General features: G+C 41.5%; 1 protein-coding gene across 1 annotated transcript in view; it reads left to right on the forward strand.

Moving 5' to 3' along the window:
* The first annotated feature begins 451 nt into the window (after positions 1 to 451).
* The window catches only part of LOC137014886 (anoctamin-9), a 40,801-nt gene continuing 21,595 nt past the window's right edge, over positions 452 to 19,657 (forward strand). The window contains exons 1-9 of the mRNA XM_067379421.1: positions 452 to 691; positions 2,518 to 2,592; positions 3,164 to 3,286; positions 4,485 to 4,624; positions 12,672 to 12,721; positions 12,832 to 12,899; positions 15,578 to 15,657; positions 15,769 to 15,903; positions 16,061 to 16,154. Of these exons, the coding sequence (XP_067235522.1) occupies positions 635 to 691; positions 2,518 to 2,592; positions 3,164 to 3,286; positions 4,485 to 4,624; positions 12,672 to 12,721; positions 12,832 to 12,899; positions 15,578 to 15,657; positions 15,769 to 15,903; positions 16,061 to 16,154 (822 nt within the window). The 5' untranslated portion in view covers positions 452 to 634. The remainder of the gene's footprint in view (positions 692 to 2,517; positions 2,593 to 3,163; positions 3,287 to 4,484; positions 4,625 to 12,671; positions 12,722 to 12,831; positions 12,900 to 15,577; positions 15,658 to 15,768; positions 15,904 to 16,060; positions 16,155 to 19,657) is intronic.

Consider the following 19,657-nt stretch of genomic DNA (forward strand, 5'->3'; position numbering starts at 1 on the left):
AAGTAAATAATTAAAAAAAAAACAAACAAACAAAAAAAAACAAAACAATTAGGATGACCTGAGCTACACTTATATGATTTATCGCTTGGTAAATATGCTTGATATATCATATTATTAATTTTAAATAGCCTATTGTGAAATGTGTAGATGTTTACTTATTTAGCCTATAATATTATTAATATATTATTATTATTATTATTATTATTATTATTATTATTATTATTATTATACATTTCAGATCTTTTTTTCCTTGGTGACTTGTGGAATTATTGTTGTCGTTTTATTATAAAAGATAAACGGGAACTATATAAGATTGTAGACAAATGTTTGGGTTATTGAGCTCTTTTGGCGAAGTTGTTTAGGTTATTGTGCTCGAGTGATGAGTTTTATTATCAGACGTAAGCGCACGTTTAATGACATCACGATCGAGAGTAAACCGGCGACATTCCATTCCACAGGGGCAGCAACCTCGAGCCAACAATAGATGCGAAGTTCCTTGTAGCAGCACGGAAGTCTAATTGAGTTTCGGATGATTGTTTTGTGTTAGCTCTTTGGATGTAATGTCGAATGAAGATTCCTCTTAACTGACAAGTGACTGTCATCATCTCGTATAAAGCTAGCACAGCTGCCAGGCATGGACTGGAGCCCGGGAGCTCTCATGATGAACAGGAAGATAGGCCACCGGAGGCAGGTGAGATGAACTTTAACCGCCTGACCTAACAGCAATGTTAATGCCATTGTTTGGTCAGTTTTTGCCTTTCTTACAGTTAACTTACAATATCTTACAGTTTCTTATGGTCTCAGGAGAAAAAAATACTATAGTAATTTATAGTAAATACTATAGTGTTTTTGAACCGTACTATAGTAAATTGTAATATATACTGTACATATAGTATTTACAACACTTTGTTAATGAATGCTACTGCATACTGTGTTATTAACTATAGTGAACTGATAAACTGTAATAAATAGCCTACTGTAGTATACTTTAGTTTTTACTACAGTAAACTGTAGTGTGTATTGTTGTATAATATACCCCATAGTTGTAGAAACCTTACAGTATTGGGTAAAGTAAATTGTTTGTATTACTAGCCTATAGTTGTTATATTACCACAGCAACTAGAATTACCACAACAAATTATATCAAGTACTTTACTATAGTATGGTTCAAAAACACTTTAGTATTTAGTATAAATTACTATATAGTATTTTTTTCTCCTGGGGTGCTTCAGTAAAAACCTGAATATTGTCTACTGCAATTGATAGCTGAGAGCCAACAAAATTTATGATTTACAGGTATATTTGTGTGTCTGATTCAAAGATGTAAACCAGAAATTAAGGATTGGGAAGGACGTCTGTCCTAAAACTAAACAGGTTATCGAAAAAGTATCTAAACATATTTAATGTGCCTGCCAAATTACTTTTATATATTGTTCTAACATTGGCAGTGATTCCTTGATCTTGATAACATTGTCTTCAATTTTATTTTAGCTTTGTCAAAAGACTGAAAAGATTACAGAAATGTTTTACATACACATCATTTTGAGCAAGGCAGAAGTAATAAGCTGAGGTTTAATAAAAGCTGAGGGTGTCAGTGATTTTTTTCAGAGGAACACCAGCAGACAGTTTCAGAGCACATTTACCTCGACTGAGGTCTTACAGTGTTTTGTGAATCAATGTAAGGGAAGTAACTAAGAAATATGAAACCAAACCATGAAAAGGTTGAACAGACCTGTTCTAAGTAGTAATGGTTTGATTGTCTGTGTGAAACTGTCTCTTGATTTGTCGACTGGAGAAGCAGTATCAATAGAAACAGTATCTGTGATATGACCTGTGTTTGGGCTCATGCCAAGCAACACAAAACATTCATTTGTCTTCTTCCCTTACCAATCAAAACATTTGCTATTGTTGCAACGCCTCTGCTTCTGTTGGTGTGGAACGTTTACGCAGTTCTGAGCTCTTCTGACTATTTTAGTGGGAAACAAACATTGATAGTTACACACAATGACTATCAACTGTAAAATCAGATTCTATAACTACAGCTATTAAAAAAATGCAGAAACAACGTTTAAACCCTCATGACTTGATAAGTCAGTCACCATGAAGGTATTTCGGGTATTCACAGGCATCATATGCAGTGTTACTTGTTTCACAATAAAGGCCATAAGATTAGTCAGCAGTAGTATGAAAGTAGAACTTGGTGGTCGAGCAGAACTTTCCAAAATGCTTTAATTTGTATTTCACTTTACAGTGTAATGTGCATGCAGCTGGATCTGGACAGGACTAATTGAAAAGTACACAGAAGGGGTTGATACTGATCTAGCATGCCTTTTTTCTTTGCCAAAAATAGCCTAAATTGTGATCTCTTATCCTACATGAGACATTATCTCTTTCATTTTCTCATTACAATATTCTTTTTACACTCACAGTTACTGTGTTAAGAACATACTGATAGTGCATTTCCATCTTTTTCCCTACTGTATATTTCTCTGAACTGTCTATATTGTGTTGTTGTAGGGGAGCATTGACCTTTTAGAAACCATCGGCGTTGTAAATGAGAATGGCACTGAAATCTCATCTAGGCCCCCAGTGGTAAGGCCTATTGCACATCACAGCTCATAACAGGTTTCAATGTGAGACCACTAGTGAAAATGCTTCTATTTTTATTTAATACATTTTTTTACACAATATATTAGCAGTGTAACAATCTGAGTGAAACAATGAACTGCACATAAAACATAAAGTGGGTTTCAAAGTGAGACTGCTTGTGAAAAGACTTCTTTTTTGAATTTATGTTCCAAAAAGCATCTTTTTTGCCTTATAATAAATCAAAATTCAATTTTAAGTTGGGGGAGAAATTGCTGTTTTTCATGTGGCCTCACTTTTTGACCCCACTGTATGTTTAAATTGTTTATAGCTCATACACGCAAAAGAAGGTCTATAGAATTTCAGGGGTACATTTCCAGAATTTATTTCCAGAACTTTCCAAAATTTGCCAAAAGTTTCTAAAAATCCTGGAAAGTTTCCGGAAATTCTTGAAAGTTTTCAGAAACTTTCCGCCCCTTTGCATCGCTAACTGGAATGTTGTGAAAGTTTACAGTGGAAAGGTTTTCATAACAATGTAATAATTTATTATCCCTGCTTTCTTTCTTTTTAATCTCAGCACCCTCCTCTGACCTTCGACTATGTTCTTGTGGCAAAGATCTCAAATGATGAAAATGACCCTTGCATCAGTAAACGGAAAGCTTTCATTGAAATTTTGAAAGCTAAGAAATTAAACATACAAGTGAGTTTTCACATTTTTGAGTTTAAGGCTTTTTTATATAATAAAAATCTAATGTATTGACATATGAAGGAGAAATTCCCCTTATTATGATATGAAAGTGAAACTAAATATTGTTTCCCATAAAATTGTCGGAGTTGCATAATTGCTGACACAACAGTTGAGTTAACACTGCAGTTCTGTTTTGCACAATTTAATTCTTTTTTCTGAGTGTGAGTGTAAAAGTCAATGATACAATATACTGTCAAATTAAGAAGACTGCAGTGAACTACCCCGATCAGGCATAACATTAGGACCACCTTGCTAATATTGTGTTGGTCCCCCTTTTGCTGCCAAAACAGCCCTGACCCTTCAAGGCATGGACTCCACTAGGCCCCTGAAGGTGTGCTGTGGTATCTGGCACCAAGATGTTAGCAGCAGATCCTTTAGTTTTTTCTATTTGGAGGCCAAGTCAAAACCTCAAACTCGTTGTTGTGCTCCTCAAACCATTCCTGAACCATTTTTGCTTTGTGGCAGGGTGCAATATCCTGCTGAAAGAGGCCACAGCCACCAGGAAATACCATTTCCATGAAAGGGTGTACATGGTCTGCAACAATGCTTAGGTAGGTGGTACTTGTCGGCGGTGGACGGGGTCAGCATGGACACCTTTCTATCAGAACCAGCATTAACTTCTTGAGCAATCTGAGCTACAGTAGCTCATTTGTTGGATCGGACCACACGGGCCAGCCTTCGCTCCCCAATTGAGCCTTGGCCGCCCATGACCCTGTCGCCAGTTCACCACTGTTCCTTCCTTGGGCCACTTTTGATAGATACTGACCACTGCAGACCGTGAACACTCCACAAGAGCTACAGTTTTGGAGATGCTCTGACTCAGTTATCTAGCCATCACAACTTGGTCTTTGTCAAACTCACTCAAATCCTTGTGCTTGCCCATTTTTCCTGCTTCTAACACATCAAACTTTGAGGACAAAATGTTCACCCACTAACAGGATCCGTGATGAAGAGATAATCAGTGTTATTCACTTCACCTGTAAGTGGTCATAATGTTATGCCTGATTGGTGTATATTATTATTAGATTTGGTCCAAAACTATATAATGACACTGCAATGTTATATTGTTAGGAGAATGGTACTAATAATGAAACCCCAGAACTGGTGTCGAATATATATTTTATTTGGTGTATTATGTTTCTTTTTGCAGAAATTTTGTGATGATGATAAGGTGTTTTATTGCATTAGAGCACCAGAAAAGGTTTTTGAGACGTACCAGTATCTCTTAAAAGTGTCTGACGCCTGTAACTGGAGTTGTGAGCAGCAGGGTACTATTCCTCAGTCAACAAGGTAATACATCAATACACACCAACACAGTCTCAGAAATCTCTCTAGCCATTTTTATGACTGTCATTCAAACTGACCACAGGTGATACGATATGTTCCCTTTCGTGGGAACTATTGACGCTATGTCAGTGACGTGATGGGAATCCTCTGCATTTTTGTGTTCGTGAAGCACTATTGTATCTAACCAATGAGAGAACGTGACGTCAGGTGGGTGACGTCGCGGACCGGAACCTATAAAGCATGCCCAGAAACAAAGAACGCTAGCTTCTGTTGTCTTCAGTAAGCGCTATTTGTATCTTGTCTGTCTTATTTACTGTCTGTCTGCCATCTCGCCAAAAGTAATCTCATCGTCTGAGGACAAGAGTTTCCAAAGCACAAAGTGAAATAAGACACATATATATATATATATATATATATATATATATAATGACGGAAGAAAAGGAAAGCCAGCGTTTCACTAAGTGTGCACCTCCCTGCCCGCAATTCATCGTGAAATGCCTGGGAGTTGAGCATGCACAGGCAGCTCTCGAGGGGGTTCAATTGTGAGAGACTCACTCTCAGGACGCTGAGCTCACGCCGAGGAGGTAGGGCTGGGCGATATATCAAATGCTTTTGTCACACGCATTTCGTCAGTAATGAGACATTGTCATGAGCATTTCGTCAGACAGAGCCGTAGTTCACTGATAAGCCACGCAATATCGCGTTCAATATCGATATGAATCGCCATCGATATTGAACGCAATATTGCGTGGCTTATCAGTGAACTACGGCTCTGTCTATTAAATGCTGCTTCATTTGAAAGCAGGTGATGACGATTTAGCGGTAATCAGGGAACCGGCTTTACTGACGAAATGCGCGTGACAAAATCATTCGATATATCGCCCAGCCCTACGAGGAGGGCGCTGCGGCGAGTGTTCCCCAAGGGGCTGGTCCTGATGCTGCCGAGGCACAGCGAAGACTGCACTCGTGGGGTTCACAAATGGATCTAGTAGAGGGGGGAGAGATGGGCTCTGCCTTATCGGTCCCCTTACCTGCTAGATCTAGTGTCTCTCCGTTGGTGGTGGAAGCACGCGCTGCGGTTTCTTCCCCCCAAAGGGAGGCACCGGCACTGAATATATCTTCCTCCGAGGAGGTTGATATTGAAGGTGTCGAGGGTGTAGATGAGGGACCGTCGTCCTCATCTCCAGCCCATGAGGAGCTTATGGAGATAGTGACCCGGACAGTAGAAAAACTGAAAATAAGCTGGCCCGTGGAGGAAAACGTTCCAAAAATTAAAGGCAAGTTAGATGAACGCTTCCTCCCAGCTAGGTCACTACCCCAGCGTCGGGGACTGCCGTTCTTTCCCGACCTCCACACCGAGGTGTAAAGGTCGTGGAATAGACCCGTGCAGTACCGTGTCTTCAGCCCACAGACAACAATGTACAGCAATATCACTGGGCTGAAGCAACACGGTTATGGGGCGATGCCTCGGGTTGAGTAGATGCTTGCGAGCTATCTCTCGCCTGAGTCTGCATCGTCCCTGAAATCCCCGATGTTGCCCACCAGACCTCTAGTCTGGGTAAACCCAGCCTGATCTGCCGGCGATTTGATTTCGCTCGGCAACTCAGTCTGGAAACCCGTGCATTCACTTCTGCTGCGCTGTTACACTTTTGCGGGAACCAATCACAGACGGGCTTATCCACCTTGCTCGCTATTGGCGGGTATAACACAAAGTTTTGACGATAGAGAAGCGACGGCAAGCAGCTTTCAAACTCTATCAGATCTAACGTTACCCGTCTCTCGCACGACCGTCACTCCAAAATAACAATGCACAATCACAGTGACGCCAATTGTGTTAAGCATTTACCTTATCTGAGAGAAATGTAGCAGAGCGTTGATCCGACAGTCTCTTCATAGGAAGATTACAAACGGCGATTGATGACGCACAATGATTCTCTGCTGTTATTTTGGTGGTTTGCTTCACAATGTGAGTACAGGACTCTTACTTCCCCTTGATGGTAGGCAATATTTTTATTATTTGCTCTATATGTTTCGTCTCCCTGCTTCTTGAATCTCGCGCCGCCTGAGCTGACTGGAATTCTTTTTGGTTGTCATGACAATGACGTAGTTTAGGGCGGCTATATTCCGCATTCATTTACACTGAACCAGAACAGTATCAGAGTCGCCTTTTAACCTCTCGACGATGCTGAATGACTTCTTTAGTTAGCAAACAAATTGCTCGAAATACCGATCACTTTCATGTTTTTTTGTACAACCTGCAAAAATCACTTGATGCTGATTGAGACATGGTAAACCTGTCTGGAGTTTTCGCATCGCTCTGCAAAGTACGTCACCCGGATCGTTGATCTGATTGGTTGAAGGACTATCCAATTGCGTGACTAATGCTCGTTGACCACGCCTCTTGTGCAGTAGGAAATACATAGCAAACTCCCCAGACCAATGTTCAATTTTAAATTGAGCTTGGTCTGGTGATAGCCAGACTACCAGACCTCTAAAGCAAACATCGAATCTGGTGGGCAAGGCTTATTCGGCAGCGGGTCAGGTTGCGGCATGTCTGCACACAATGTCCATACTGCAGGCATACCAAGCTGATCTGCTGGGGGAGTTTGATGAGACTGGGGAGGCTACTTTTGAGACCATTCAAGAGCTGAGAAAAGCCACAGATTTATCTCTCCGTTCCACCAAGGAGACGGCCAAGTCAGTAGGCCGCTCTATGGCAGCCCTGGTGGCCACGGAGAGACATCTGTGGCTCAATCTTGCAGATATTAAGGATAAGGACAAACATATCCTTATGGATGTGCCGCTTTCCTCCGAGGGCCTGTTCGGTGACACAGTTACAACTGTCGTCGACAGGTTCGAGGAGGGCGAAAAAACAGAAAGCGGCGTTCCAGAGATTCCTTTCCCGAAAATCTCATCCCCCTGAGGCTGCTGGGCGGGAGCAGCCTCAGCCGACAGCCGGCTCCTCAGGACACAGGTCCCAGCAAAAGGCTAGTGTGGCCGCCCGTGCTCCCCCACGGAAAGCTTGGGGACCGGTGCGTGCTGTACAGCCGAAGCCTTCTGGGGGTAGGGCGGATCTTCCCAAAAGAAAATCCTGACGCTCATGGGTCAGGGTTTCTGAGGGCAGTCCCCTCCGAAGGGATTCGACGATTAATATCTATCATTCCCCATCGGTGCCCTCAGGGGGCTGTTCTGCCAACCCTGCCACCCAGTGTGCGACAGGGCGCAGCAGTCCCCGTCGATTAGGGGTATGCCGGTTTCAGAATTGGTGATGACGGTTATGACGTGAGTCAAATGTGACGGTTTATAACATAACCGTCGGGGGGGAGTGAATAAAGGAGCAGACACTGATTAGCTACTTGCTCTACGTTTATTTAAAATTAACAGCAAGACAACTAGCAGTGAATGTGCTTTCCATTAAATGAATCACAGACTGAAAAAATCCTTAACAAAAAAAAAAAACTTTGCAATGAACGTGCTTTGTTTTAAATAAATCACACACAGTAAACAAAACCTTTTAAAAAAGTAGGCTACTTAAATTCTATAAGAGCATAAAAATGAATGAGAAGCCTAGGCCTAAATTACAAATAATACCTTACTAAATAAAGGAAACAAAAAAAAAGTGCAATGACATTTTAATTTCCTAATCTTTTTCGACTTACAAGTTCCGTGACAGGAACACCAACATGTTCACTTTACTCGGTTTTAGTGACGATCTGACAGGGGTAGCTATGTTCCCCGCAGTGCTAAAAACTCGCTCTGATGCTGTGCTTGTAGCACAAATACACATGTATTTACGTGCCAATTTTGCTAAGAGCGGATAGCGTGTTTCATTGTCTCGCCACCATGCTAGTGGATCTGCCGTAGAGTCAATTGGTTGTTCTTGGAGATAGCGGGTTAACTCCGTGTCAGCGCGCGCTCTAAAGGGGCAGAGATTTCAGACCTCCGTTTATTAAGGAGATCTCCAAGATTTCTCTTCTTGGGAGGTGGTGGTGCACAGACCACTCCCGAATCATCTCCATCAGCAGCAGCCTCCGAAGCACCACTTTTACCTTTCTTCACAAAGTTTTAATTTGAGCCGACCTCCGACGTTGGATCCGGAACATTTTTTATTGGATCCGGCACCTCAGTCCTATGTCACTATGGGAAATTAATCACCTAAATTAAAAATCATTTAATTAATATTTGTGTAGTGTTAAATGTTGTTATCGATAGATATACGCAGATGGGGTATTATTTCATCCGCAACCACATCACAAAACTCATCATCCGCGCCAACGTTTTTTGAGCAAATTTCAAAGCCGCACCCGCCCGCCATCCGCTGATTGTTTTGCGGTCTATGGACGATGCAATGCTTTGCTGATGCGAGCCGCAAAAAAAAAGCCCTTGTCTGTTCTAGAAAGGATGCAGCAAAGATATTTAATGCTAATGTATGAGGCATAGGCCTACGCTGAGTTTCATTTACGATGAGATGCGCTCTAGTTCACAGTGCAGTGCAAGTGAACGCGGCGCGCTGGCGCTTCCATGTCACGGTTATCATTGTCTGCTATACTTGCTTTTTATTTATTAAAATACATGCAATTGGTTGATGAAACATTTATTAAAATTAAGATAAAATTTGTACAAAACAAAATTAGTTTTTAAGAAAGGTTCTCTACAAAGCAAAATTTAATGAAGTGGTAAATATGTCTGACGATTTACAAAACTTCATTAAGTGATAAAAAACCATGTCTCCCGATATATTGCGCATCTTATGATCCGATCTAAAAAATGAAAATAATTTTTGATAAAAAATGTTTGTAAAAAATATTTTAATGACACGGTTTTGGCGGTTATAGAGTTCTAATGACGGTGTTCAACTATAACCGCCGGTCTCACGGTTATATACTAACCGTCACACCCCTACCGTCGATCCTTCGAGGAGGGTCGGCCAGCACGTGATTCGCTTATCTGCCGGTGCGCCGCGTCAGATAAACGAGCCAAGTGCTCAAAAAACACCAGAGACCAGTCTCGAGAGGCTGGTTCCCTTAGTAGAATTTTTGGGGGAATAGAAACGTCTTCCGAATATTTTGAAATGGGTGCTGCTCATGGTAGAACAGGGTTACAGAATTCAGTTCGGTTCTCGTCCGCCCAGGTTCAGTGGAGTGATTCACACAGTGGTAGCTCCAGAGCAGTCTCTGGTAATGGAACAAGAGGTTACGATGCTTTTGCAAAAAGGGGCTATAGAATGGGTTCCCTCTCAAAAATGTCGGGCTTTTACAGCCGCTACTTCACTGTTCCAAAGAAGGATGGGGGTTGCGTCCGATCATAGATTTACGTATACTAAATCGATCTGTAAAGAAGTTGAAGTTCAAAATGCTTACACTCAAACAGATTATCCCACAGATCAGATCCGAGGACTGGTTTGTGGCGATAGATCTGAAGGACGCATATTTTCACATATCCATCCACCCTTCTCACAGGAAGTTCCTCAGGTTTGCTTTCGGGGGCGAAGCATACCAATACAAGGTTCTTCCTTTCGGCCTATCATTATCACCCCGCAAGTTCACAAAGTGCGTGGATGCAGCCTTGGCTCCTCTGAGACTCCGGGGCATCCGCGTGCTGAACTATATCGACGATTGGTTGATTTTAGCTCAAACAGAACATCTGGCAGCTCAACATTGAGATGTTCTTCTGTCGCACATGAAGAAGCTTGGGCTGAGGCTCAATGCCAAGAAAAGTGTGCTGGTTCCGAGTCAGGTTGCCAACTATCTTGGGGTAATCTGGGATTCAATCATGAATTGTCAATCATGCGCAATTGTCTCCCGCTCGTGTGACGTCCATTCTCGGGGCCGTGAATGGGGTGAAGTTAGGCCGGTCACTCACTGTAAAACAGTTTCAGAGACTGTTGGGTCTGATGGCAGCTGCGTCCAACGTTATTACTTTTGGCCTTCTGCACATGAGACCCTTACAGTGGTGGCTCAGGACCAAGGGGTTTTCTCTGAGGGGAAACCGTATATTCCGGGGTATTTGAATATGGGGGCGGACGCTCTGTCGAGGCAGAGCGCGAGTCCGGGGGAATGGAAGCTTCACTCCGAGGTAGTGGAGCTTATATGGAAAACATTCGGTTGAGCGGAAGTCGATCTCTTTGCCACAGAGGAGTCAACTCAATGCCCTCTGTGGTACTCTCTGAGGCATCCAGCTCCCCTGGGGTTGGATGCCATGATACAGACGTGGCCGAGGCGACGCCTGTATGCTTTTCCCCCAGTCTCTCTGCTCCCGGGAGTTCTGGACAAAGTCCGTCAGGAAGGGGTAGACTTAATATTGGGGGCTCCTTTCTGGCCAACGAGAATATGGTTTGCGGACCTAGTATCGCTTCTTCACGGCTCTCCTCTGGAGCTTCCAGTCATACAGGATCTCCTGTCCCAAGCGGGCAGCATGATCTTACATCCCCGTCCAGAAATGTGGAAACTGTGGGCCTGGCCTCTGAGGGGGCAAGGCTCATAGAATCTGGTCCCCCAACCGAGGTTGTGGAGACCATCCTTCAGTCCAGAGCTCCATCTACAAGGAAGCTTTATATGTATAAGTGGAAGGTGTTCTCTACATGGTGTAGTCATCATGGGGTGGACCCAGTCCATTCATCTATCAGCTGGGTGCTTCAATTCCTTCAAGAAAAGCTTTCAGAAGGCTTAACTCATTCCACATTAAAAGTGTATGTTGCTGCTATTTCAGCCTATCATATTCCTATGGGTGGTGTCTCGGTAGGTTGAGACCCCTTAGTTGTTTGCTTCCTTCGTGTTGCACTGAGGTTGAGGCCTTCAGTACGCCCAAAATCTCCGACCTGGGACTTAGCTATTGTGTAACAAGGGTTGGCTGAGGCGCCCTTGGAACCTTTGGAAGATGTGTCAGATAAAATGCTCACATTGAAGACTGTGTTTTTACTGGCCATTTCATCCTTGAAAAGAATAGGTGACCTTCAAGCTTTTTCGGTTTTACCATCATGTTTAGAGTTTGCACCAGGAATGGTTAAGGCTTTTCTACATACAAGGCCTGGTTACATACCTAAGGTCCCCACTAGGGTCCCAGGTCCTATTGTTTTGGAGGCTTTTTATCCCCCTCCGTTCACTAAACCGAATCAGGAAAAACTTAAACTGCTGTGCCCTGTGACTACTTGTATGTTACGGGTCCCCGAGTCGAGGGGGCCCAGCGTGCAAGCAGAGGATGAGTAAATGGGTGGTTGAGGCCATCACATTGACTTATAAAGCCCTAGGGCACCCGTGTCCTTTGGATGTCAGGGCACACTCAACTAGAGGTATGGCTGCTTCAAGAGCTAATATGTCAGGAGTTTCCTTTGCTGATATTTGTGGCGGTTTACAAGATAGTAGCCAGGCACTCGGAGGCATGGCGTAGTTGGGACAGCGTTCCCATCACGTCACTGACGTAGCGTCAGTAGTTCCAACGAAAGGGAACGTCTTGGGTTACGAGTGTAACCCTTGTTCCCTGAGTAAGGGAACAAGACGCTACGTCACATTGCCGTACCTCCAGCATGCCTGGAGCGCTTACTTCAAACATATCACAGAAGCTAGCGTTCTTTGTTTCTGGGCATGCTTCATAGGTTTCGGTCCACGACGTCACCCGCCTCTGACGTCACGTTCTCTCATTGGTTAGATACAATAGTGCTTCACGAACACAAAAATGCAGAGGATTCCCATCACGTCACTGTTGTAGCGTCTCGTTCCCTTACTCAGGGAACAAGGGTTACACTCGTAACCCAAGACGTATTTTAATATATGATTGGCAATACTTTGTAGATCACTATCGATTAATTAACAGATTCCTATTTTTGCTTAATTTGTCCAGTGAATTTTGCTTATGAATGGAGATTTTCGCTCCAAGTCCAATTAAACAGCTAGCAAACAAAATTATACTTCATTTACTTAGCAATCCCTATTTTCTCTTTATGTGGTGCAGTAGAGAAAGGTGACAGTCATGATTGATTTATTGTGAAACTGTGTTGTACACAAATAAAGAAGCCACTTTAACAGAGGGTCTTTGATCTGTGGCTCTGTTTCAGGATTCGTATTGTTGATTTCATTCTGAATCACACATACATTGAATCAGAGGGTGAGTAACAGTTTCCCTAGATTGCTCATTCATATTACTTCATATTACATCACTGTATTATCTAAAATTTAGAACTGTTGATTCCATAATACATTCTCTCGTTCTCTTAGGTGTTTCAGAATACCTGCCTGATCTCATGAAAAAAAATATTTTTGAGACTCACTTCTGCTTACATGAGGTATGATTTTAATATTTTGTTTCCTCTTGCTCATAGCATTTTCTACAACTGTGGTACAGAGTTCACACTGCAGGATCATTATGCAAATGTGTCGATAAGGAAGTATATCCCAGGGTGATAATTATACATCACCATTTGATGCTCAAAGCAGCATTTAGGAAAAGTATCTGGTCACAATGAGTAACTGATTACAAACCTAGAAAAATCCTTATACACAGAATATTAAAAAAATATTGAATAAACTAACATCTAATCTTTATGGTTAAGTGTAAGTTAGCAACAGCACAAAGTCTTAAAGAGACATGCAGTGGGGAACATAATTATTTGATCCTCTGCTGATTTTGTTAGTTTGCCAACTTATATAATTTTTATGGTAGGTTTATTTTAATGGATAGAGACAGAATTTCAAACAAAAAATATCAAAGAAAAAACACATTATATAAAGGTTATAAATGGATTTGCATTTCAATGAGTGAAATAAGTATTTGAGCCCCAAGCAAAACATGGCTTAGTACTTGGTGGAGAAACCCTTGTTGGCAAGCATAGAGATAAGACGTTTCTTGTAGTTGGTCACCAGATTTGCACACATCTCAGGAGTGATTTTGGTCCACTCCTCTTTACAGATGCTCTCTAAATCCTTAAGGTTTCTTGGCTATCGCTTGGCAACTCGAAGCTCCATTCATAGATTTTCTATAGGATTAACGTCTGGAGACTGGCTAGGCCACTCCAAGACCTTGCTTCTTCTTGAGCCACTCCTTTGTTGCCTTGGTAGAATGTTTTGGGTCATTGTCATGCTGGAAGACCCATCTTCAGTGTCCTGGCTGAAGGAAAGAGATTCTTGTCCAAGATTTTACGGTATGTGGCCCCTTTCATCGGCCCCTCAATGCGGTGAAGTTGTCCTGTACCCTTAGCAGAGAAACAGCCCCAAAGCATAATGTTTCCACCTCCATGCTTAACTGTAGGGATGGTGTTCTTGGGGTCATCGTCTGCATTTCTCTCCCTCCAAACACGGCAAGTTGAGTTGATGCCAAGGAGCCCAATTTATTACATATATCTTCCAAGGGTTTTTTTTCCCTCCTAGGACTTTTTTCCCAGTGCTAGCACGCTGGGTTTTTCTCCTAGGGGGTTTTTTCCACCCCTGGGAGTCAGCCGACATTGGCTTAATGTAGCACCATCTTGTATATGTTACTTATTACCACGCTTGGTTGTACAGCTTATTTTTAACCACTTCCCTTTTTCTGTGCTTCTAATATGTAAAGCTGCTTCGAACAATTACCAATTGTAAAAGCGCTATATAAATAAATTTGACTTGACTTGACTTGATAAAAGGAGGAGCGACGTCAGTGAAGGACGAGAGAGGACGAGGCCTGGACTTTATTTTATGTTTTATTATGTTTGTGTGGCCGGCAGACGTCCGCGAGGCTCTGCCGGCATTACTTTCGTTTTGTTCTTTGTTTATTTTGAATTAAAGTTTTGTTGAACGTTCGCCAGTTCCCGCCTCCTTCTTCCCGTATATACGAACTACGTTACACCTTCTTTGAATCATTAGGTGTTCACTGGCAAACTTCAGACGGGCCTGTACATGTGCCTTTTTGAGCAGGGGGAGCTTGCGGGCACTGCAGGATTTCAATCCATTGCGGCTTATTGTGTTACCGATGGTTTTCATGGTGAATGTGGTCCCAACTGCCTTGAGGTTATTTAAAAGCTCCTCCTGTGTAGTTCTGGGCTGATCCCTCACCTTTCTTATCATCATGAGGCGAGATCTTGCACGGAGCTCCAGACGGAGGGTGATTTGATGGTTATTTTGTATTTCTTCCATTTCCGAATAATCGCAGCAACAGTTGTCTCCTTCTCACCAAGCTTCTTGCTGATGGTCTTGTAGCCCATTCCAGCCTTGTACAGATCTACAATCTTGTCCCAGTTGTCCTTTGACAGCTCTTTGGCCTTGCTTATGGTGGAGATGTTTGAATGGAAGATGTAGATTCTTTGGACAGGTGTCTTTTATACACATAATGAGCTGACATTAAGAGTGCTTTCTTAAAGTGACGGGACTAATCTGTGTTCAACATGAGCACATAAACAATCTGTAGGAAGTAGAATTCTTGCTGGTTGGTAGGGGATCAAATACTTATTTCACTTGATCAAATGCTAATCAATTTATAACCTTTATATAATGTGTTTATTCTGGATTTTTTGGTTGATATTCTGTCTCTAAAACTTCAAAATCACAAAAACACCTTGAAATACCAAAATAACAGAACATTAAACAATAACCCATCTTCCCCTGTATTAATCGTGTGCAAAAACACAGAAAACAACACTCAATTTCAACATTTATTCTCCTTACACAGTGTGACGCAAAACTTGGGAACTTGAAATCTGCTGCAAACTCAGTTTAATGTTGAATAGATTCTTCTGTTAGAGCAATGACGTGACCTGGGTGACATCACTTTATGTTGCTGAGTAAACTTAAAAATAATAATTTAAGTATAAGAGTTTACTCAAAAACTCCTCATTCATAAAATTTAAAAGTTGCATCAGTGATTTAACAGACTTTAATTGCAGTGTACTCAATCTTTTTAAAGTTAGTAGTACTGTTCAAGTTTCTGTTACAGTCCATGGTTTTGTAGTAAATGTAAAAAAAACAAACTTTGTCTTTTGTCCACTTTCATTCCTAGAAAAGGGAGCAGAAAGAACTGAAGCAGAGCTGGGCTCGATGGTCCGCTTGTTTTCGAGGGCAACCCATAACTAACGTCAGGTTCTCTTTCTTATTATTTTCTGGTTTTACTCATCTCTCGTTCCATTCTGCTACAAATAGAAAGTATCCTTGAAAGTGTCTTGATGATTCATTTATTGCATGTGTTGTCAGAAACTACCTTGGCGAGAAGGTGGCTCTTTATTTCCTGTGGCTGGGCTGGTATACATTTCTCTTGATTCCTGCTTCTTTAATTGGTATCATAGTTTTCCTGTATGGCCTGGCCTTCTACAACACAAGTCCTCTCATGTGAGTAACCTAATATTATTTAACTTCAGTGTTTGATTTCTGGACATCTTTGTTGTTCGATAAAAATTTCTGGTACTGTGTAAGGTCGCTACATGGTGTCTTATGTAAAATAAGGTCCTGAAGCAAAATCAGTTGATGTTTGTGTGTGTGTACGCAGACAGGAGGTGTGCCAGTCGAACATTATTATGTGCCCTCTGTGCGATAATAGATGCAAAGTGTGGGAGCTTTCTGACACCTGCATGTATGCAAAGGTACTGTACTTTTTATTCAGGCAATTACTAAGTCAATTACTTTGTTATTTACACATCCACACATATGCACTATATCATGACTCAATCACCCACTTATAAGAAGCACACAAGGCCTTTTAAGTGACTCATATCAGGGCTTCAACACAAGCTTACTGTAAGCATCATGTGTTCCTATTAAATCGTGATGTATCAAATACAGATTTGGGTCCAAGACTCTACTCTTTTATAAATGAGGACCTCAACGATTGTTTATAAGCACTATTCATATTGTATATAGCACATCTTTAAGCTAAGTTTTTAAAAACTACGATTTTAAAAACTGTGTACACTACAGTGTTCTGGCACATATGTCATGGAGATAACTGAAGATGATTTTTTTCTGTAGTAGTACAGCACACTGTGAGTATATATTAGCACTATTTATTGTATGCTTTTAGGATCTGATAGAGCGTTTGGAATTGTGATTTGTGGCATCAGACTTAACAGCATCACAGGCACTAGGCAGAAGTGTGTGCATTATGCCAAGAAAGTGCAAAGTAAACAGTGAAAAAAATGTACTTGAGATTAGAAGAAAATCTTTGCTTTCATACAAAACAAAAATTACCTGTCAAATCTGGGCTCATGAAACTGCTATTTTAGGATTATCTTGGTGAACTCAAAAAAAGATTCTTAAAATTGGAATACACTACAGGACTTAAAATCTGAACAGATTAGGCATCACTTGGCACCATACACTTGCTGACTTTGTAAATGAAAGGTGCTTCATTGCTAGGAGACACATTACTGTTGAAACAAACATGGATTGTAGTAGTTGTCACAAAAGGAAAAAAACGAGCCAGATGCTTTTGGATGCGATCTTGGGTAGATAGACGTGGTTAGAATGGACTCTACAGATTACAATGTGAGACAGTCAGTTGTTTTCTCTGTGCTGATGAGTCAAAAAAACAATTAAGGCAAATTTGTTATGTGTGTTGTTAATTTACTTTTGTATTGTTGTTGTTGTATTTGTATTGTATTTAATTGCAACACTGGCAGAAGAGGACAGCTTTGGTTTTAGTAGTGACAAGTCATACACTACGATATGTGTTAAAATTGGCTCAAAACATCAAATATGGTTGATATCCTCGGACTGGATGGAATCAATCATACAATCATTATCATACAATCATAGTCTGAAGCAAAAAAATTGCAGTTTGTGCCCATCATACACTACATCAAGATTTTCTGTGAACTCTGTCAACTCCGACTGGACATAATCTGCAGACTGGCACAGATTTTAAGCAACTATTGTTGACTCATCTAGAGAGCAAATTGGGGCAAAAGTTTGAGCAAAAATCTTGTAGTGTATTCCAGCTTTTAGTAACATTTTTGTAGTAAAAAAAATAAAAAATAAAAATAAATAAATAAATAAATATATATATATACACACACACACACACACACACACACACACACACACATTCTAAAAACATTTTGCTAACATTCCATTCAAGTTACAAAAACGTTATTTCTGAACATTCGCTTAATGTCTAGGTTCTTTAAAAATGTTTATGCAAACATTAGGGAAAACATTATAAGAAAAGATTTTGCAAAAATGGCAAAAAAAGAAGCTGCATTGAAAGTCGATACTATGGGGAAGGCCTCTGCGTCATGCAACTAGTCCAATCCCAACTGGTGCTACATCACCATGTGACTTGTGACAGCATACCACAGAAGCTACAAAGGGAAGCCGGTAAACAGTAGTGTCTAATAGGCTGAAGTAAGCCGCTCACAGACAGGCATTCAGGAAGTATGGCAAAGGGACGCAGCATCTCGTTCCCTTCTCTAGGAGTAAGGATACAGTTGTAACCTTAGACATTCCCTTTTGAGAGAACATGTGCTGCGCAGAATGACAATACTATAAGGAATGAAATACACACTATGCCAAACTAATGCCTGTCCTGGTGTGAAACTGTACAGGCACAACTCAGGATGAGAGCACTTGAGTGCCAGGTGTAGAAAGAAGGTCTAAACTGTAAAACCTTTTAAAGGTGTGCGGGGAGGCCCACCCTGCATCATCACATACTTCCTGAAGGGAGACTCCCGACAATAAGGCTTTAGAAGTTGCCATACTTCTTGTGGAATGAGTCTTTACCAGCAGAGTTGAAGGCATACCACGTGCCTCATACTCTGTAGAAATTGCCTCCACAATCCACTTACTGATTGTTTGTTTAGAGGCTGGGGATCCCTTCTTGGGTGACCCAAAACACACCAGTAACTGATCGGTTTTCCTCCCCTGAGAAGACCTAAGCACATTAGCTTCCATGGCCCTAATAGCCCACCAGGACCGAGAGCGGCGAAGGATGAACTTCTTAAACTCTGCCGACTGTCTTTTTGCCTCCTGGAACCTCTTGATGACCAGATGGACAGCGTTGCCGAAGAGGCCAGAAGGTGAAAGCTGGGCATCAAGGAGGAAGGCTTTGTTATTTTCCTTGATGCCAGAGAGGTTCAGCCATACATGCCTCTCCGTAGCTATCAATGCTGCCATGAAGGGGCCGATGGCATGGGCCATCTCCTTAGTAGACTGGAGACAGGTCTGTGGCCTGACGCAGCTCTTTAATTGCATCAGCCGAACCCCTGACCCGACCCCCTCGTCTTTGTCAAGGTCCTTTAATAGGTAGGCTAGGTATGCCTGCAGGATTGCCATGGTGTGCAGGCATGCACCAGCCTGACTCACTGCCATATATGCTTTGTTCACCAAATAAGATGTTGTACGACAGGGTTTGGTGGGTATCGTCAGGGCCTTAAGGGATGATGCAACATCAAGGGTGAGCCAAAGTCTAACACCCGAGGCATCATCCCATAGCCGTTCTCCTTTGAGCCCAAGATCGATAAATAATTTGTGTAAGTGTACTCAACTGTGCTATTTTGAGACACCATGAATATGAACTAAAATGTGCTTTTAATATACTATCACTGTATTTAAAAAATATATTTAGTTACCACTTGTAGTACACTATGGGTTCAAATGTACTGTAAGTAGTATCTAAATACATTTTTAATATATTAAGTACAAAATTAATGCGCGGAATTAGAGTACTTTAAGTACATCATAGAAATGTACTTTTTTTCACCTGAGCAATCAGAATTGCACTATAGACTATAGTGTCATCATTCGATGCGAAAGGGAACGTTAGAAGAACATCCAAATAAAGCTTTCAGAAAAAATACTTTCCATCAGTGTAAATAATGTATTATAATTTGTGATATTTTGAGAATATTATTAGAGACCACATAACTTTGGATGAACGTTCTATTAATGATGTTTTATTAACAAAGTTTGGGAGGAGCATTTTCAGATAATTAACCTAATTAACACAAGTGGAGCATCCCTCCACCTCCCCATCTCCTTACTCTAGTTATCACTCTTCCGCAACCAGGGGGAGTACTCTGGATTCGGGTCAAATTCTGAGCTCAGAGCCCTCCACCCAGACAGCTTGACATAGACATAACCTTTACTGTAC

Source organism: Chanodichthys erythropterus, chromosome 24 (assembly GCF_024489055.1).
Source record: "Chanodichthys erythropterus isolate Z2021 chromosome 24, ASM2448905v1, whole genome shotgun sequence".
In the NCBI taxonomy this organism is placed as follows: domain Eukaryota; kingdom Metazoa; phylum Chordata; class Actinopteri; order Cypriniformes; family Xenocyprididae; genus Chanodichthys; species Chanodichthys erythropterus.